The following is a 21,947-nucleotide window of genomic DNA, read 5'->3' on the forward strand; positions in this document are numbered from 1 at the left end:
CCTCGATAGAACAATCTACCATAATCCGTCAGAATACAATAGGGACGGACATTCTATCCAGGGGGACATGTTCTACTTCTACACCGCCATTCCCTCAGCGACAACGTTACGACGACTAAGTCGACTCCCCTAGTGGACAGAGACCCAAAGTCAAATCAAGATCAGTTTTGTATTGACAACCACCATGCACTTTGGGCGATAGAGGTCAAAGACATAGAAGGGAAATGTATGCACACATAGCGGAGCCTCAATTTTCAGGGACATGATGCAAAAGATCAGACATTTGCCTCAACGGTTCATGATCTGACCAAGTTTACAGTCTGCAGTGCAATTGTTCCAGCATTGTCCAAACTCTGACCTGGAACTGTGGATAGAGTCAAATACAGTCAATAAAATAATGCGATGGACTTTGATGGTCATGTATTACATCGCAATGATATTTCAGATATATGTTTATTGATTAAAACAATACAATGTATTTACAATAAGTTATAGCATGAGGCGCCGTCTTATTATTATTATTATTATTATCATTATCACTATTTCATAGCAAATTTGGCAGGTTGCCGATCAATGATCTGATTGGCTGCACATCGAGCCGTGGACGGAGATCATGAGCTTCAGGGCCTTTCACTCGGCACTTACCAACCTTGCGTGCAAGGGGAGGAGCATGCAACTGATCCTCTGGTAATCGAGGATGTAGTCGTGGGGACAGCAAGGTTTTGGTAATAGGTGGTGAAGAAAGAGACTTTACACCTTCAGCGCTGAACCACGTAGATCGACGTGGGCCAAATCCCCCCCGCCCCCCCCCCCGCTTTGAGCTGGTTATCGGAGTCTCATGGACTTCATGAAAGAACTACGCCATCGCCATCTTCAGGGCAAGGGAAGAACTGAAAAGACCAAGCCACTGAATTACAAAAAAAAGCTGTTCCGACACCGGGAACCTTTCGGGGGTGGGGGGGGGGGGGTGTTGGAAAGCGGGGTCATTTTGGTCATTGTTGGTCCTTTTTTCGACCAAAAAATAAAATATAGTAAAGGAGTGTAGCTAACATAACTCTATTGATTCAAGAACACCTTGTCTTGGAGAAGTTACTGCAAAAGACCTTATGCAGCCATCTCTTATACTTTTTTTCTGGGGTCTGAAAAGGGGGTGTTGGGGGGGGGGGCGAAACACCGGCGCTGAAGGTGTTAAAGACAGAAGAACAACGCCGGTACGTCGGCAAGGAGGTCGGGTTATACATAGTCAAGGAAATATTTACAGGCGGAGTATATTGAAAACCACTGGTTATGCCAGGGTGACTAAAAGTTGGACCAAAAGGACTTTCAGATGAAATGTTACTTCATTTAGCCACCGGGCACAACGCAATGTTTCCTGTCACCATAAGGTAGGCGATCAGGAAGACGAAAAAGACTGCATGGAAATCTACTGGGGCCTATAATCTTACTATGGCTGACCGTCAAAAAAATGTTGTAGCACCACTTTTTCTGACAAATCACATAATCCGGGTTTTTTTCTCTGAATTAGTCCTACAATAAACTTCCTTCTGATGATTCTCTGGAGCCCCACGTCCGCTCTGTTTGTGTGTGCATGTTCAGGCCTATCGCGTGACCATCATCTCCCTCCTCATCCGAGTCTTCCAACTCCCCCGCCGGCGACCCCTTCCTGTGTGGTACCACAGCATACTCCTCCCGGTTTGTGGTACTCGCGAATATTATCCTGGTCGGAGAGAAAGAAAACATGCATCAAAACACTGCTGATCAAAGCCATCACGCCAAACGAGGAGGAACCTATCTTGGGTCACATATATACTTCTGACTGTTTATACGAATATCAGTTGAGTCAGGAGCCGTCGCGACTTTCACGTCACCAGCGTAATGGAATATCATTACTGTTCAGTGTTGCTACTCCTAGGTATTACCCCGGTTTGCTACCAGCTCAAAAGTTGTTACGGCTCCTGATCAGTATTACAGTTATCGTAGGAAGAAACACCCATGGCATCCTCACACTATTTCTGTATCAATGGCTTTGAGAAAGATCGACAGTACAACTGAGTACTGATGTCACAACAAGATGACCACATTACTTCTAGCTAATACTATAGGGAGTTTCGCAAAGCGCCCGAAACGCCCACCAGAACGCCTATCCAATTATTCAACTTCCTAATCACGTTGCCGAACAATGTGATAGGCGTTCGCGTTGCTAGATTCTCTCACCAATATAAGATTGTTGCCGCTATGCTTCCTGTCATTGGACCCGCCCAATAGATGTAGTGCTTGTCCCAGACGCTGGGAAAATAAGCCATGGATATGACGGCTGGGCCGAAACTTCGGGCAGGGTTCATGCAGCCACCGGTCGTTTTTTGACTGCAACCAAATAAACGAATAAGTATAGAAGTATTAAACAAGACGTACACAAAAAATCACAATAATTGTATTTAACACCTTCAGCGCCGAACCACGTAGATCTGCGTGGCCCAAATCTCCCCTTTGAGCTGGTTATCGGAGTCTCATGGACTTCATGTAAGAACTACGCCATCGCCATCTTCGGGGCAAGATAGGAACTGAAAAGACCATACAGTGCCCTGAAGATGGCGATGGCGTAGTTCAGAACTTTAATGACTTCATGAAAGAACTACGCTATCGCCATCTTCAGGGCAAGGTAGAAACTGAAAAGACCTTTTCAGCTCCTCCTTTGCCCTGAAGATGGCGAATGCGTAGTTCTTTCATGAAGTCGATGAGACTCCGATAACCAGCTCAAAGGGGAGGGGGATTTGGGCCACGCAGATCTACGTGGTTCGGCGCTGAAGGTGTTAAACAGTCTTTTTGGCGAGAGTCTGTGATATAAAATTACATTACTGCTGGGAAGTAATATTCGTCGGAACGCCATACCTACCCTTTGACTTGCAAATGGTGAGAGATGTTTCTTTTTACTAGTGCTATACTGATTTAACAACCAGGTAGATTATTATTGAGTGATACAACCGACGTTTGGTTTCCCCACAGACGGCAAAAACAAGAAGACCACAATTCGTCTTGCTTGGCTGTTGTGCAAAACTGGCAGTGCTAAGCTGCGCTGCATATAACGTGGTATAGGTCAGAAGTAACTGTACTGAAACTTACACTACGGTTACTGGTCAGGAGCAAGCTGCCCAACAACTTACGACACAGTATTGGTCAAGAGTAAGAGTAGGATGGGCTGCAACACCTGTCGATAAGCTATATCGGCATGCGACAACTATGTGACAGTACTGGTGAGGAGTAACTCTTACTTAGCTATTATTCCATTCATGACTGCAAAACCAATGGCGAGTGGTGCGAGGGGCGATTTGTGTTCTCTATCTACGGCAGAAATAAGGACTGTCAAGGTGAGTATGGCAGTGATGATAGCTTCAGCTAGAATGGCATGCAGAATGTCGACCCCCACCTCTGGGTGGTGAGTTCCTCCTTTGATGTACATGTACATTGACATGGTGTGGTTCCCCGTCACTAAGTCTGTTGTGATGGGAGCGGGTATAGGTTGAACTATGATCTGAAAGAAGGTAAGATATTGGCCTACTAAGCATTGTACCGGAAAAGTCCAACTCTATCAATGAATATATTCCAATCGGAAACGTTAGAGTGGAGGCTACTGTCAGCCATTATTATCATTATTATCATCATCATCGTCTTCGTCTTCGTCTTCGTCGTCGTCTTCGTCGTCGTCGTCGTCTTCGTCTTCGTCGTCGTCGTCGTCGTCGTCGTCGTCGTCTTCGTAGTAGTAGTAGTCATCATCACTAACATCATCATCATCATCATCATCATCATCATCATCATCATCAAATTAATCACCGGATTTCATCTTTTTGTTTCAAGTCACGTCATATGCACTGCAGAGCCGGTATAGTGAACCATGTATGCGGTGGCCATATCATAAAGACATGCATTCGAAAGCTTGTGGGCCAAATCACCTAGGAGATGTTTAATATCCTCAAAAGAATGATCACACTGATTTCCTCACGCTTGTACACTACACGATCTGTCAGTTTAGTCCCGTGCACGTTTGTGCGACCGCTTCTTCCTTCTCCAAACATGCTCCCGTCTTTAAACTCATTATACTGATTGATCTGCCTCACAAAACAGAGTTTATGACAATTTCAAGACTTGGTTTTCTTTTCAAATTGAGTATCATGTTATGAATTTGATTATTTCGAACTCACCCGAGCAGCAATAGCGCCGACGATGCTTCCAGCTAGCTGTGCGATGACGTAACACGGGAAAAATAGGACGGGCAACCGTCCAGCGATACAAATGCTGAGGGAAATGGCAGGATTCATGTGAGCACCACTGCAATGAAAGGAAGAAACTATATGTAAGGGATGCTACTTTTAGACACACTTCAACTTCCCGGAGCGATAAGTGCGAGGGCTGTTACTTCCGATCAGCAATGTGCATTCTTCGCGAAACGCTCCAGGTAAGGGATGCTATTGTTTGAGGAACACGTGCCAGTGATGTTATCAGGAACAGTTCTATGTAACCAACGCTGCCATGTTGGATACTCCTAACTGGCACTGCGAGGGCTGTTGCCCCTTGTGGTCAGGAATCAATAAACCTCCCGAGACAAGCCTGAAGCGACAGGCGCTAATATTGCATTTATTGCGCCTGACCGGTAGGTCTTCTCTCTACTGTATGTCATCACCTGATTTCTCCAAAGGCCACAGCAAGAAAACTTATCGAAGTCCCGTTCACCAATGCAATAGCCACCAAGTTATCCGTCATTTTACACAAGAGGCACAAATAGACGTGGATTGCTGTCGCGACCGTCTCAGCAACGCAGGCCCGTGCGAGGTAAAATGCCTTGGAGGCGACTGTGTCCCCGTTGCGCCATCCGAGGAAGACACGAAGACACTTGGATGTCCCTTTTTCCTTGGCCATTACACATTGCAAGTGTAATAACTGTATACACCTAGTTCTCCATTTTAAGTGGTATTTGATTGTTCCATACAGTATGTCAACAAACCACAGACTGACCTGGTTTTCTTCTTACAAAGTCCTGTTCTCAACCAATTCTCAGGGTGTTCCAGAAACAATTCAGGACCAGTTTTGGCCACCCGATTCGTCACTTTGATCACTTCGCCACTCAACAACCCGGTTGTTAGAAAGCATGTTAGCTTATAACATCATGTTGACATGTTGTTACATGTACATCAATGCACATTTAACAACATGTCAGCATGATGTTAGGAGCTAACATGCTTTCTAGCAACCGTTCGTCGCGTACCATTGGATGATACCATAAACCAGACGCGTGTGGTTCCAAGGTCGCAGTAGTCACGCACCAACTAATGGTGCTGGTCTAGAATCACACTCCGGACGCAGTGGACTGGCCTCGCCCTGTCGCCCATGAAGGAAAGACGATCACTAGGACGAAATCGACTGCATATGAATCTAGTCTAAAGTAGCTTCGACAATCGAATACGCTCATGCAAAACCGCCTAAAACGCGCATACGACTTTGCGCGACGTTGTCTGCTTTCTCCTTCTCCAAACATGTTCTCTTCTTTATAGTCACGAGAGATGTTCAAATTATGTTCCCAGGACGAAAACGAGGTCTTTCTTTCTCTGGTTGACATCAGTAAGTCAATCTGATTACTTTGTGTTATCATCTCTTGGTGTACCAGACATAACACACACGTTTTCATTAATTGCACTTCTGACAATAGACAAACGCGATATCCGTCGTTAAAATGCCATCTCCGTCCTCGTTCTCGTTCTCGGATTAAAATCTGAACTTCTCTGTTTTACTGACTGATCAGTATTTTATGGACTGTACTGTTCCTACCTTATTTCTCCAAATGCCACCACCAATAAAGCCATCGTCGTCCCAGTAACCACTGCTGACATCAGCAGATTTTCTGTCTGCAAAGCCAAGATGCCCAGGTAGACGTAGATCAGCGTGCCGACGGTCTCAGCAACGCATGCTCGCGCCAGATAAAGGGCCTTCGGTCCGTAGGTATCACCGGCGCGAAATCCTATGAGGATCCGTAAACAGCTGGAACAGCCTCTTCCATTCACCATCCTTGTTGACACCTTGACGTTAGAAAAATGTTGCTACTCTGTTTATCATACGACTGGCTGTTCTAACTGTTCACCACAGATCGTTGCATGTGGACCTAGGCCTACTTGTAAGGCAGTATGTATACATTTATGATAAAAGGGACCACCAAGGCTTATAGGTGACCATTAAAAAACACGTACCCTTTTGCAGACTTTGCTCAGGCCTGCTTTTGATCGAAGTTGTGCTATTTACCGGTAGGTTTTAAAGTACATGTATGTAGTTCGCCTCAGTCTAACTTCACTGGCAAGCTACTAAAGTGGATGTTAAAAACGCTATTTGTTCTCAATTCACGTCTTATTTTCATGGTTGATGTTTTTTAAATTTCCGGTTTGTTTTGGCAACTAAACTGCAATTTTAGTCACTTGCATTGCTCATCTTTTTAATTATTTTGGTAATGACGATATCTATGTGTTTTCTTATCAATTGATTTCGAGCATAAAAGTGATGTTGTATTTTTTGCTTTACCGTTAGTTTTTTCTGGGGGCAGAGTAATCCGTTTGACACTCATCTTCTTTTCATCACTGTCATAGCATAAAACTAAAATATATATATACCGTCATCGGATGCGCACCCGATATGCCACGAGTTTTACTGTTCCCTTACCGTCAACATCGCCGAAGACGGGTGCCACGAATTTTAAAGTTCCTTTACCGTCATCGGATGCGCATCCGATATGCCACACACACTATATACAATCATGCCACGAAGTGTGTTTCATTGAGGTTTCGGGGGACGACTTGGGCATGCGAGCCCCACCGCGACCCCCAAACCGCCCTCCCGGCGTACCCGGATGCGACTAGACTGTCCGCAACGGGCCCTCACGGCATGCATGCACGCACGCACGCACGTATCTACAGGACTAGAACACCGGTGTAGAAGTTTAAAATGTCCCAGGATAGAATGCCCGGGAAACAAAGGATTCTATTATGCGCTTCAATCTCTGAGCTATTGACGGTCAAGGTCTCTATAGAACCGTATTGCAGGATACAATAGGGCCGGACACTTTTTCCAGCGGGCATTTGTTACTGTTACACCGGGCCTCCTCTATAACAACGAACCTCTCTTATAATATTATGTGTTGTCTTTTTCCTATGCATTGTACAGCGTAGCGGATCGAGGCTTCGCGCCAAGTCGTCTCCAGCTTTCGGAAATTAGTTTTACTATTTGTCGGGAGATGGAGACCATGTGCAAATTGAAAGAATCCGAAGCAGGGGAGAATATTGATATCCTGGTCTGTCCCATATCTCGATTGATAAACAAAGTCAACATTGATTCTTATATTTATAGATTTTTTCTGTGAAATGAAAATGATTGAATCGAGGAAGTGTCGAACGTGGTGACGTCGTCTGCTGCCAGAGGAATGTGAACTATGACACATATTCATCCCCCAATGAATGAGCAATACTCGTCCCCCCAATGAGCAATTGACAAGAAGAGTATGGTTTATCACACATTGCGTCAAATGAAATGTCAGAACATCAAATATCGTCGACCCACTGTCAGCCCACATATAAACGCAAGTCTTCCTAAGTTTAACTTTTAACTGCCACTTACCATGGAGGTAATACCTCCATGCACTTACTAAGGGCCAAGGGACCACGCACTTCACATCTCAGCGACAATTAGTTTGAAAGTTTAGAGCCAAGTCTAGCCCCTCCCCAGGTTTTAATTTTTTTAAGGCTAATCTACTGGTGAGTGGTATAGCAGTCCCCCTCCCCCCCCCCCCCCCCCCACACCACCCCCCGAAAATGTGTCTCAGACACTTTTTTCCCGGGGACATTTTCTGCTTCTACTCCGGTCCGGAGTAACTTCGGCTGATCTTGGCACTCACTCTTCATATTATGCAAATTTCGGTTACAAGTTCCTTTAATTACCCAGTGCTAAAGGGTGTGGTCAAAAATAAGATAATCCTGACGTCACCGGAAGTGCGGGGTTATAGCTCATTCCGGATATGCATAGACAGCACAGCGTACACAATATATCCTACAAATGTACAGTGTGGTGTAAGTAAGAAGATGCGGCTCCATAAAAACTAGCATTTTGGGATGTTTACAACTAATCTAAGGATATATTTCTGTTTTCTGTGATCTCATAAAAGACTTTGAAGCACGATGGCCGCAAAGGATACAATGGATCAGTGTTCATTCGTGCTAAAAACGTTTGTTTTGGTGGGGATCTTATTCGTCGGGAGTTGCGTACACTACGCCGATGCTGTTTCAGATGGGACCAACAGTTCGTCAGCCGCGACTGGCAGCGGTGCTCAGGGAGATGAGGACCTCTCACCCCTAGAAAAAGGAACACAACCTTTATTTTTCGTCACCAATTTCTTCCTGAATTCAATACTACAGCCGAACACTAGTGGGATACCCATAAACTTTGCAGTTGGTGAGTGTGTATGCTGTAGTGTATTCTAGTGTATTGAAACATTGTATACCGATAGTATTACAGGGTGGTCCAGCAAAAATATAGTATAATAGATAATATAGTCTAGTACAAAGACTTGTGGTACAACACTCATGCTCGTCGTTTGAGGACTCTCGACAACCCATGGCTGGGTCCCGCACAACTATGCATTGTGTTTGCGTTGTACTAGCTGGTGTGTTGTGAACTATAGCTGTTAAAATTTTATAGCCAATTTTTCAACAGAACCTTACTGGAAAATTGCACATTGCACACCTGATATAAAGTGTTTGTTGTGATATATAGGCCTATGTGTGTAGATATATACATATATATATTGTCATTGAAGTGTCAAGTTTGCCTTTAAATACTGTGAAACCTTCTTTGTAATGAGCATGCAGTCACCTCTGTCTGTTAGCAGGACCCTCTCTGAATTTTGTTCCAAATAGGGATTTCTATACGATTTGACCTCTTTAATCTGGACTCCCCTCTCTAAAGAAACGTATGTCAGTCCCGTTCTACTGTATAATGGTTTGCTGTAACCCTCCCTGATCCTGCCAATTGAAGTACATGAACCCTTGCCCTAACCAAGTTAGTTTTATTGTTCAAGACAGCCTTGCATGGCAGGCCAAGTTATCTAAATGACCAAGGGGCAAATCAATCACTAGATTGTTAGGATCCCAGTCAAGTTCAGGGTGGTGCCAGCCAAAGTACTTGAATATTGTGTACTTGCAATATAATAATCTTGATTGTACAAGTATGTCAAAACTGGTTCTTATTCCATGGCTTGTGTCTGGCGGGTGCACAGTCTTTCACTTGAGTTATATATGACATAAGTACATGAAGTATCAGTACACTATGTTATACATGTATAAGGCCCTAAAAAAATTATATAGCAGTTTATAACTTATTTACAATGTACCAGAGAGGGTTTTTGCTGAAGAATTCTGTCGGAAGGAGTGAAAGATCATTATTGCAAGGTTTTTAGCTTAAAAAAGTTAAAGGCCATTGGAAAGTGAAAGATGAAAGGCTACAACATTAGTTACGTACAGAAACCCATAATAATCCTTTGAGGATCAAGATATTGTGACCTTTTATTGACCAAATGTTGCCAGTGGTAGTTGATGCATTTCCAATGTCCTGGTTGCCCAGGGTTGCAGCTTTTATGGATTTCCCTGTTTGATGTTAAGAGTAGGTGCCTTCATGACCTTCAGTAACTCATGTATCCATTGGCAACAGTATTTCCTGAGAAGATGCGTCCTTGAACCTCATTCTACCAGCAGTAAATTCTACATTGTGGACACGATTATGGATAGTCTACATAACATGTATCTACATAACATGTATATGCACAGCTGGTGTAATGTTCTTGCTGCCTTCATGTAGAATGTATCCTTCTTCGTTGACATCACCCTTTGATCCGTCATCTCTCAAATTGAGCCCCTCGCTGTACACATCGTCCATGTCCAATAAGGCTGGTTTGACTTATTGATATAGAGGTATCCAATGGTGACAGCTTCTCTGATGCCAGGACCAATGAGTGCTTGCTTCTTCCTACACCAGACACTCTGCTTTCTTCATACTTAGTTTATTTATACAACGGGTCCCAATGGAGTCTGTATCCATTCCATATCGGAAAATTCTCACTTAAGACTTGCTGTTCGATATCTATTTGCAGCTCATGTTACAACTACACAGAAAGAGCTTCTTGGTTCTATGGATAATTGACTTGATGCATTTGAAATTATCTATCAATTTAGCGTGTTTGCTATGGTTTTCAGATGGTTTCCGATATTCTTTTGTTTGTCGGTGATGGTTTGGAAATCGTATCACTCCATACATCTCGACTTTTTGGCCATCTTTCTCGATAGTTGAGACTTGCAGGCACTGGAAGTGGTGCACGTAAAACTTCGCTATAAAACTAGACTTGCTATAGTGCAATGTATATTTAGTCAACTCTTGTGCCTCACTATTTAGCAGTGCACAGAAAAGCTTGTCATTTGAAATGGCCCTGCTGATGTCCATGTCACTGTCTAAGTATATTTATACGCCTGCATTCATATTCATCGGCATGGAAATTGAATGAAATTATCACTTCAAGTCAGTGTTAATTCTTGGGAGGAGCCCTATTTTCCTGGCCTTAAATATAAACCATCAAAGACCACAATATGGATTTATGGTCCCCATGGTAACACAAACTGATACTGAGCACGTCAGTTTTTGTGTACATAAGCATGTACATGTATTTTCTAGTAATTATTGGTTCAGGGAATTTGAGCTGCTATCATACGAAACTGCTGATAATCTTGAACTTCAAGGGGGTTCAACTTGGGCACACCCAGTGCATCCTAGAAATCTGGATACCTAGGCTATATGCACATTGGCCACCACACCCTTCAGAAGTGAGATTTTTTGTGGTGAAGCTGCTGTTTGATAATTTGCCTTGGATATCATCTACATTTTATCATTAGTCTCCGTCAACCTACGTATGTAGGGTTGAAAGGAGACTCTTGGTTTAGCTAGGCAAATTCCCCCAATTTATAACCCCGTTCCATGTGACTACGGTGTATGCAATGCACTATGTATATCATTAGTGATTGGAGAACCCAGGTGGATTCGTGTTCGCGAAGTTTAGGGAAAACTGGACATTAAGTAAATCAAATAGTATAATGAGTTGTTTATCGAAACATCAAAGGTGTGCAGTGCGAATTTTCAGAATTATTTAGCGAGCAATAACGACATATTTTAGGGGACGAGACAGCCGTTTGGCGATGGGTCGTGAAAATTTGATCCGCCATTACACAATCTCCAAACGAGACGTATTATGCGACCATATTCCCTGCCAATTTCGATTTCCGCCATTGCACATTCTCCAAATGAGACGTATTATGCGACCATATTCCCTGCCAATTTCGATAGCTTCCATGTTGGACAGGAAGTGGCCCGTGGAAATGGACTGAAAATGGCCGCAATTGATCAATTCGTACTTAAGAGCAACGATTACAGGAACACACTTGCTTTGACATAAATTGAAATCTTCTATGATTCATTGTTGTTATAAGTTATTCTTGCTACAAACAAATTTTCGCGGCAACAATAGTGGTCAATACAGGCAGGGCCTTGGAGCGAGGCGACGGCGTTGATAAGACGATCAAGTTCCGGTCATGCGCAAGTCGCATGTGCAGAATAGTGTTTAAGGCACATGTGAACCACAACATCACCATCGCTGCTATCCCAACACCGGCGGGCAGAAAATGCATGCTGCATACAGTCTGCAGACTGGGGGTTTTCTCATGAGTCAATAGAATCTAAGGTTTGGAATTAGGGGACCATATCAGTAGTTGCTTTGCGCCAACTTTTTTTCAAAGTTTGTTTTCTTATATTTGAATTACCTGTGAATCATCTTGCAGGAAGATTTTTTTGGGTGTGCATAACAGATGACGTACTTGATACAGAACATGTATATTGTATCGGCCTGGTGCCTCGTGCGCCTGGTTGATTGGCCGGCAAGGTTGGGTTCGTTTCAAAGGCAGGATTTCATGATAAAAAGTGCTGAATGATATGGGTAAATATAATTAAAGATAACAGAATGAAGAAACCCAGGGAACAGAAAACCATTGTATATCAAACACCCACCTTGACAGTTCTCCTCTGTCTCTTGATGTTAAGTGAAAATACCGGCCTCTTTGACATTCTAAACAGGTGTTGTTAGGCCAAATAAAAATTTTTTCAGGCAAATGTTTATTACTACAGTCCTGGTCACAAGATACATCCTAGCTGATTAGCATCATGTAGGCCGTACGTGCTAAATCCGTGCGAGTCACACATACATGTAGCGTGCCAGTGGATGCACTTGGTTCACAGTTAAATGAATTTAGGCCTACACCCCAACTCGTGGTGTATCGCGAAGCCTGTTTGCACAACGGCCTAGATAATCTTTGTTCTACCGTTTGGCATATACCTGAAATGGCCTCTTATTTTTTAGTGTGAAAATCACATGGCAACTGTTGAGATGGTCCCCTAATTCCAGATCTTAATTTTAATACAGAAGTTGGCTGAAAGCAACTGCTGATATGGTCCCCTAATTCCAGACCTTAGATTCTATTGACTCATTAGAAAACCCCCAGTCTGCAGACGGTATGCAGCATGCATTTTCTGCCCGCCGATCCCAACACAGCGTTAACACAGCAGCAACATAAACCCAATGCAAACCTTGCCAGCGAAGACAATTCTCATACAAAGGTCTACAAACCAGTAACCCAACTTTTAATCTCCAACTATGTATATATGTATACATCTATTTTCCCAATAAACTTTTAACCAAAACATACTGCCTCCTCCACTTCCTCAACAAAGCACCCCACAGTTGACGGAGACTCCAGAGTCTGCCTGCAGACTCAACCGACAATTCTAGTTTTGACATGCCACAACTTATGCTAAATGAGAACACACCTGAACGTTTTTGAAAAGTTATTTTTCTATGCATCTATGTCATTTGTTTGTATTTATGTACCATCTGTTGACAGCTCCAGTCGGTACCAAATAGAATGTAAACAGTCCATGGTTAGAATAGAAGGTTCAACCATGGCCAACGACATAACTGAACATATCCCATTGCAAAATGTCAAATTGGCATCTGTTGGTGTCGTCATTATGATTTTCAGCTTTTGGGCATTCTAAAACAGATTCACTCAACAGGGGACCTTTCAAAAGCTCCAATGTAATCAAGAATCCTATGAAATATTCATATATTCGTTTGAGTGTTCCATCTATTGGTTTTTGAACATATTCACATTCTCGAGCTCCAATTTGCTATTGGTATTATTCTGATGATGATGAGTTCATTTGGTACATTTCAATAATGTTTTCTAATTGGGAGAGGGTGGTTGCTATGTGAGAAAAATCACAAGCAAATCATACCCTCATTGCCCTCATGATTGGCATCATATGCATATTCACAAGTTTTCATTGCAAACTAGCTGACACAATGAGCATTTTCATCACAGCTGATTTCACATGTATGATGGAAATGCATGATCAGCTCTCGGTGCAAGTCTGCATGATATCCCTCATCCTGAGGAAATCACGGGTTAATGTTCGCTCCTCCAGCCCTGCACACAATCTCCCGAGATATTCGCCCACATTTGGTGAGTGTCTGGAGGACAGATTTGCTGCTTCTGCAGAGATATTTTTCAGTGATGGTGTATTCCAATAGAGAGCCTATTCCTTTTGAATAACTCTTTTGATAAATCCACCTTTAATCATCATTGAGAATCAAATGACAATGTCATTCCTAGAAGGTATAGGTATAGGTCAGTGTACTCTAAAAGGCTTTCATATGTCAACCAAAGTGTTCCATTATTTGAACTATTTGGAGTACTTCTATCTGAGTGTGTTCTTTGGGTGGAGATGTTATTCACTTTGGTTGTAAAAACAGGACGGGAGACCGATGACGTTACTGCAGGCCTATATTTCCATTTGTTGTCAGCGATTGGCAGAAATGAATTATCAAAACGCCATATTGAGTAGGAGTACAACAATTTGAATACAATCGAACCTGGTTTATTGGGAATGCTTATGAGTCGGCCCTGTTCTTTGTTGAAAGTGTCACTCAGCTGGTACACAAAATATATGGGGTCTGCGATTGTTACAAAGCAAATGTTTGTACATGTATGATGGTCATGTAATTTATAAACGAGAGATCATGGGACATACATAATACTTCTAGCTCTCTTGAGATTCCTAGATTTTAGATACTGGGTGGGGCTGTTTTCTTTTCAAGTGTGACCAAAACGCGTGTGACTCTTTCAATGTGGGCCTCATGATGTTTGAAAACAATCGGTCAATAAAACATGCTTAGTTCTTGACGTCACACACTTACTGTGTACGTATGAATTTATTGACATAATGTCTGTGCTCAGTGTACATCCTGCTATGTTATATCCAGAAAGACACATAGGGCTGACCATTGATAATTGCTGTTATTGAATACATAATGCTACTTTTGTTGATTTTTACTGATATCCTGGAGTTTGATACATTTAAGACCAATGCCGGATAGAATGATAATTGGGGTCATTGATAGGCCAGGGATGTTTCTTTCAGTGAACACTGTGTATATGACTTTAAAAAAAGTATATTCTCCACTATACTGTAGACCTGTTCCTGTTCATAATCCCCCCATTTGCTTTCTTCTGTTGAGTTTTGTTCTCATGTGAACACATGATCAGCCGAAAAGTTAGAGTTAACTGTATTTTGCCATTTACCCAATGTTCCATTCCGTATATTCCAACGTTTTGGTTAGTCATAAGGCCCTTTTCCACTACCGCACAATCTGTCCCTGTTCAACTGTGCCGTGCTCGGTCCGGATCCGGCCCACTTGTTTTGTACCATTTCCATTGCGCGCAATAATATCCAGGCCAAATTCTGGTGTCCACATCGGCCGCTGTCAGCAGCGCTACTCTCCTATTTTTGGAGTTAGGAATGTAAGTAAAATTCTCTAAAGATGGCAGCGAGCATGCGCACTATTACTCAGATAAGTGGGCCCGGCCCAGTTCGCGTTTCCACTGCTCATTTTTATTGCCGAACCGTGCTCGACCCGGGTCGAGCTCACGTCCTTTTGGGGGGGTTCGGCCCACATGGAAATGGCACCGTGCCGAGCCCGGTCGACCCATTTCCATTACACTTTTTTTAACCGAGCCGTGCTCGACCCGGGTCAAGGCCCGGCAATTTTTGATAGTGGAAAAGGGGCTATTGGGTGCTAGCTAACCAAATTACTTGTAAATAGGGTGAATGAGCCAGGAGCTATATATAACAAGATTTCCCTGTCTTCTGACCTAATGAATGGCACGTGATATCAAGTTTTACTCCTAACCCTTTCTGGCCCAAAATGTCTTTCAAAGGAAGGTCGGTTTAAAACAAGGAAGAATGTTCCATTGTTGCAATTTTCGACACTGCATTTAAAATGATTTGCCACAAACCCCTCCACAATCCTTGTTTAAGGCTGCATATGATTTTTGCCGGTGCGAGAGTTAGTCTAAAACCTCAATCAATTATCGCTTTAAATAGTTATTGAAATGTTGCTGCTTGAATCTACGTGTAACCCTTGTCACATAACATGTCGATAAACTCATTGTCCCAGCCCATCTCACCTTTGGAAACTTCATGAGGACAGCGCTATGAAATTGTTTGGAGAGACAGTGGTCGTGTGAACCGCAGACAACAGCTTGTCTGGATCAGAATATGGTTTGTGTTGTAGCAGGCGAGGTGCTTGCGAACGCTTGGATCAGCTCCATGATCCAGTACCTTATGAATAATTCACTGACCTATATTCTCATGACATGGGAAAGCTTTCTGACTATCTGAGTGATGATACTGGGTTAGGCTGTAACCATGACATTATTAAGTACATGTAGCTAAGTTGCACGATGGTCAGTGCAAGTACCTGCGACAAGTGATAACACCAGCAGCTATGATCAACATCAAATCAAGCGCTGATCTGTTTTAACTGCAGATGGGAGATTGTTTTATGAGATATAGCAGTGATAACGGTTTCGTTGTGTGAGAAGCAGGTTATCATAGTCATTGTTTGCTGATCCATTCTTTGGTACTATGACGGGCATAATGGCCTGGAAACACTATGTCAGCAACCATCAGGTGTTTCAGTGTCTGCGTTCTGTGCCTGCACATTGTGAATCACGCAGCAGATCAATCCTCTCTACTCTGATTCATACTGAGAACAAAAAACTGACTTCATATTACGCTTTTGTGTACTACGACACCAATGAACCATGCTTCTCCTCTCCTGGCTTTCATTTTAAGTTTTTCCGACCTGAAATTCGTTGCAGGCGTAACGGAAGGTGGGGAAAGATGGGCTGTTGGAGTGGCACAATGGCAACTTCAGTGCCTGTCACCTCTGTCATGTCTGTGAGAAATGACTTGTTACATTTTTAAAGACACGCTAAAACTCATCCAGGTCTATAGCCGCACTTACACCACCTGAAAATGGACCACCAATCTTGGTTCGGGAACCAATGCCGCACCATCGAAAATCCACCAAGCGCTTACACCAGCGCTGCAGCTAGTTATAAAATCCGGCTACAGATGGCGCGCAAACAATAAGCAGAACGCGGAAAGCCTTGGCAGAAAGCGCCATTCCGAAAGCGCCGCCTGGAGCCGAACCATCTAACTAGCTAATTGCCGATCCATTTGCGCGTACACCACGACAAAGCCGAGCTTTTAACAAGCCGGGCGAATTTGGACCATCAAGCTTGATGGGACAAATTCGCTCGGCAATTTGTATCGGCAATGGATTGCCGAACCAATTTGTCGCGGCAATGTGGTGGTGTAAGTGCAATTGGTCCACCAATATTTCATGGTGTAAGCGCAGCTTATGACTCCACCGTCTATACAGAATGTAAATTCAAGTGCAATATGTATGTACTAAGGGTGAAGCAAACAGCAATAACATTTCTTATCTATAAACAACTTGATATTTGGTAAACAATCGGTTTGTCATGTTCGTATCAGTTCTTCATAACTAAGTGCATTAAATAGGTCGACATTTTCTTCCCGTGATTGGGAAATATCAATTATGGACCCGATTGTCATGTTTTAAAGGGACAATATCATTTTAAAGGATCCTGAGTGTCATGTGTGCATTGTTCCGATTGTCTTTGTCAGTTATGCTCATGAACTTAGATTTGGTAATCAGGATGGGGTGCAGTCGAGCTTTGTCCGTGTTTTAAACGTGTGCAAAGCTTCTAAAAAGATAACATTATGACAATATCGCCCACCAGCACTGAGTGAGAAGAAGGCCTTTGATATTGTATAGTCTACCCATTTCACATTGGCACTGCATGTGTTATTGTGGTGTGTGTAGGCCAAAAACTTCCTTCTTGATATGGCTTTGAGATAAGCCTATACACTTGTTCGTAGAGCTGATTATTCTACCATTGAATAGTTACATGTATTAGTCACAAGTCCCAGTTAAATCACTGGTGAATAAGCACAGTCAAATATGGCATTAGCTCAACTCACTTTTGATGAGAGTCCGCTTTAATACCAACAAACATGTATACAGGATATTCTTCAGTCCTTTCATATGCCAGGCGGCTGGGAACCTCGAGTTGTGTGCCCCAAACCTTGCCAAAGAATTGGCCTTAGTACTAAGGCCAAGCAATTCTTTGGCATATATATGGTGGTGCCCAAAGACAGTTATTCATTTGCTCATAGTATTCAGCAGCCTTGACTCATCAGCATTCACTGCATAAACCAGAACTTGGCAGCATCCCGGTTAAATTTCATCACACATTTTAATGAAGGGATAAATGGATTAAATACAGATCACCGCAGAGCTTTTCTACAGATCTTAGACTCAATAAAAAAACGATTGTAGAATCCTCTCAATCCCTCAGTGCAGTTTATAGTCAATCTCTGTGCTAGGCTGCCATGCATGCCATAATGCATCATTCTGTATCATGGTCTCATGTCCTTGAACATTTTCTTGATAAACCCTCAAATATTATTGCTCGTCCATCTTTGAACCCTGACGTATCCCCGACGTGTCCTGAATATAAATGAAATCTTGAAGTGAAGCTGTCTTAGATTCAAAGTCGATAAACATCAGGGAAGATTGAGTGTTGTCAAAATGAGAACTCATGAGAAAAGTAGTGTGGACTTTATTGATTCCTACGGGAAGAGGAAGAGAGTTTTATTATATCTTTCAATGAAGAGGAAGGCAACCCATTCAACTTGGTCTGATTGAGATGTTGGGAACTGGAAAGCAGTATGTTATATTGCTTAACCCGTGTTGGTTCCCAGGGTGGGACAGAATTGTGAGTGCTGTAAGTGATGAAGCCAGATAACGTTAACTGGATGCTGTAGCTGGTGCGGTGCCATTAGGTCTTGGCTGCTGGTGCTACCCCGGGCTTTTTTTCTCAAGGTCAGGACTGGAATAGAACTTGATCTGTTTCAAAGAAGAGATTTTCCCTCAGCAGACATTTGCCAACTTGTTAATATTCATGCTGACAGTCTCTTATACAAGGCATTGAGAAAGATACAGTCCATTTCAGCAGCAAATTCGTATGGCTGCTTCAAACTTGATGGCCAATACAAGGTGCTGAGTAGCAAGTTGTTAGGCAGCACACTATCCGGTCTCACTCTCATCTGCATGCTCTCGCTGGCCATGATTTAGTGGTGCGGTGGTACTGCTATGTCAGGCACACTATTGATCCGGGGTGCAGATTGCGTGGATTAGAGGTTGTCAGAGATAGCAGCGAGGCCGATTCATCTCTTTTCTGAAGGCAGTTTGAGAGATGGCCAGAGAAGAGACAAATCTGCAGGAGATCTCATTCTACTGTTGTGCCATCATAGTTGGCAGTTTTGCTGCTGACCTCCAACATCTCTCTAACATTGGAGGAGTATGCACTGAGGACGTATAGTGATGTCAAAGCCTTGGCGTTGAGCACCAAGATGGTTGACTGTGGTGGAGGTCCTTGTTGTCTGGCCAGCTACTGCTAAACACCCAAAGCCTGGTGGTCATTATTACATGGCATCTTCATCTGTTCCCTCCTAGTGACGTGCAAGGGAAGGAGTTACGGTATTGAAATGAACCCGTAATGCAGGGATGCCTGTAAAGGGGTTTAAAAATGACTTGTTTCCGCCCTTTGAGTACGATTTCGGAGGTTGCTATTAGCAGGTACTTACTCTGATGTACTGATGGTATGCATCCTAGCTGTACGTCAGCTATTGATTCTTCTACAGATCGGTCATAGCTGATGCAGCACACTTTCAAGTTACATTTGTATTTCAGTGTAGTGTACCTTCAATTTTGCAAGGGACACCGTAACATTGCACGTCATGCAAATGCTATCGCCTTGGGACATCGCATCATATTGATCGGAAGCACCTTCATGTTGGTCTGTGCTGGCATGATACTACAATATTTTGTGCCAGGAATACGAATTAGCATGCTTACATTGCTGATTCGGTTACCTTGTTGGCTGAGCATTTATTTAGTCCTGAAAAAATGACCATTATTGACCACGTGGAGATGCTGTTTGCTGTTGGCCATCTATTTGCCATCGCCTTGTCCAATACATAATCTTACCTGGCAAAGGCCTACATGTAGGATCGGGAGTATAACTTCCTATGAATTGAAGCTAAAGTTAGTCTTGTTGGAATTAGTAGCTTGGAAAAGTAATTCACTCTATGATCTTGCTGCACCTTACCACGCAGTTCAACTTTAAAACCAATACTCTTTTGCTTAAACTTCAGAAGAGGCTAATTAAGTTACACCGGGTGTGACTATTGATTTTGATCGAAAACCCATTACCTTGTTGATGATAAAGTCACACAAATTTGCTCTACCACTGCCAGTATTTTCAGATTGCCGTAAATGCCTTGCATCCAACATGTCTGAGGTGTTGGCAATCAATACTTGGGTTGATTTCCCTGAACTTACATGTGTTTGCAGGTGTAAAATGTAGAATGAGAGGTATATGACTCAGTGTGTGGGTTTTTCATGGATTTCTGCCTGGCAGGTTCAGAGAGAACACACAGGTTTAACTCCCAAGTGCATGTCTGGCCAGTTTTTGTCGAATAGATTTCACTTTTGCACCATGTAAGAGCCTCTGGGTTCTGTGGGGATTAAAGATGTCCAACTTGTTTCAGAAATAAAATATTTGATATAATTGATAAATTAGTTATGATGACCAACGATGTCGATAAAATATTGTGCATAGAACTCGTTGAAGAAGCTTCCCATGTTGAACTGCCAGGGAAATGGATATCTCTGTCCTGGATCCTGTTGTGGATGTTGCAACAGAGCTCCCATCTGGGACGTCAGTAGATATCACCATGACCACACCAGCAATGGCATTACTAGCCATTGTAGCAGGAGACAGGGCGGCAAATTGGAAATATTGACCATTGCAACGACAAAAATCTCATTTGCTTTCTAATGGATCTGAGAGTCGGCTCGATTAGCCAAAAATCCATACCATGAGGTATTTGATCATTCTGATGCTCTCGATGAGGGCTTCACTCCAGTTAGTCTCGATCACCATTTTCATTTTGACGGAACGCGAGTCATGAGCTCATCAATGCAAAGATGCATCGATATTCCCCTCGTCATTTCCTTCAGTATTGCAGTGGTCTGCATGACCCTGCTCTCTACTCATATATATATACAGTATATACATCATGACTTGTCAACCACAAGCATTGATCTGCAACATGTGTTTTCTAAACGATCTAAAATTTCAATTTTCTCGTCCAATTTATTGACAATATGTCACAAAGTTGACGGTTTCAAATGAATGTTTCAACAAATGCACCGGCATCACAAAGCCTAATTGTTCAATTATGCTGTACTATTTCAATTTCATAAATTGGCGTCCCTCTATATGGAAATCAAGTTAATTATAAATGATTTACTGGATGCAGCTGACGTGCAGAAATGGACATGAATGGTGTTGCTGTTCTGTGTCACAATAATATGTGCTCCTTCATCAATAAACATGATAAACAATAATTAGTATCATTGATTACTTACCACACGCAGGCACACAGTCATTTCTGGGATCAATTTTTAAATGTTGATTTGCCATCGATGAGAAAATTAAAGTAGTGTCGTACATGGTCGGGCACGATTCACATTTTGGGCAAAAATGAAGGTTGGTTCTTCTTGAAAGTTGTGTGTTATGCTATGTGGGGATTTTAAACACTGATGTAAGTTCTTTATTACTTGTTGCAGTCTTCCTAGCTATATTCGACAGATATTTGAATTGAACAGATTCTTCAGTTATTTATTTGAGCGTGCGGGCAGAATTCATGAAACTAGCCCATGCTCTACATACTGTACTACAGTCGTCCTTCGTACTCATATCAATATTTAGTCACATTATTGATTTCTGATCATCAAGGTTTATTAAAACCATTGATATGTTAGATAATCGATCACTTTCTATATTGTTCATGCACTAGTCATATCCTGCTATCAATTCTGAAGTCATTTAGTCACAATTGATATGACAATTTGAAAAATTGATATTGGCTTGCAAGTGTGATAAAGTTAAAAGTTGACTTATGTATCATATTTTGGTATGGAATGTTTGCTTACAACAATTAGACATCACATTCTTCTTGATGTTCAGGGGGCTTTTGATCTTCGCAATCAAAAATGGAAATGTAATATCATATCCGTTGAATATCCAGATCTGTTAAGGCTTGATGATGGGATGACAGGGAGTCTCTACTTGTAGAAAACAGCCCAGATGTATACAATGACCTCTGGGGCAACTTGGTTTCTGTCTATCGCAGTATCAGAGGCTAAAGTTATTCCTGTTTTCCTCTGTAGAGGAAGTTTGATATGTTACTCTAAAAAAAGGTGATGATTTGAGTGAGAAATCACTGCCAAAGCCAGGCTCTCTGAAAACTTGCTCACTTGCTCT

At 42.5% G+C, this 21,947-nt stretch overlaps 2 protein-coding genes across 22 annotated transcripts in view; one reads left to right on the forward strand and one right to left on the reverse strand.

Moving 5' to 3' along the window:
• Positions 1-427: 427 nt before the first annotated feature.
• LOC135498421 (aquaporin-like) lies at positions 428-4,963 on the reverse strand. The gene is made up of 5 exons (XM_064788686.1): positions 4,676-4,963; positions 4,197-4,323; positions 3,270-3,529; positions 2,215-2,364; positions 428-1,717 (listed from the first exon to the last, which is right to left on the reverse strand). Exons 1-5 carry the CDS (start codon positions 4,909-4,911, stop codon positions 1,528-1,530), a joined length of 963 nt encoding a protein of 320 aa, XP_064644756.1. The 5' UTR covers positions 4,912-4,963; the 3' UTR covers positions 428-1,527.
• Positions 4,964-8,058: 3,095 nt separating this feature from the next.
• The window catches only part of LOC135486677 (prominin-1-A-like), a 52,433-nt gene continuing 38,544 nt past the window's right edge, over positions 8,059-21,947 (forward strand). For 19 of the 21 annotated variants that reach the window (XM_064769703.1, XM_064769724.1, XM_064769740.1 and 16 more), the window contains exon 1: positions 8,060-8,478. In XM_064769703.1, the coding sequence (XP_064625773.1) occupies positions 8,205-8,478 (274 nt within the window). In that variant the 5' untranslated portion in view covers positions 8,060-8,204. Of the gene's footprint in view, positions 8,479-21,947 lie in introns of all 21 variants that reach the window. The other 2 variants (XM_064769684.1, XM_064769694.1) reach the window with 1 other exon arrangement.

Source organism: Lineus longissimus, chromosome 1, assembly GCF_910592395.1.
Source record: "Lineus longissimus chromosome 1, tnLinLong1.2, whole genome shotgun sequence".
NCBI lineage: Eukaryota > Metazoa > Nemertea > Pilidiophora > Heteronemertea > Lineidae > Lineus > Lineus longissimus.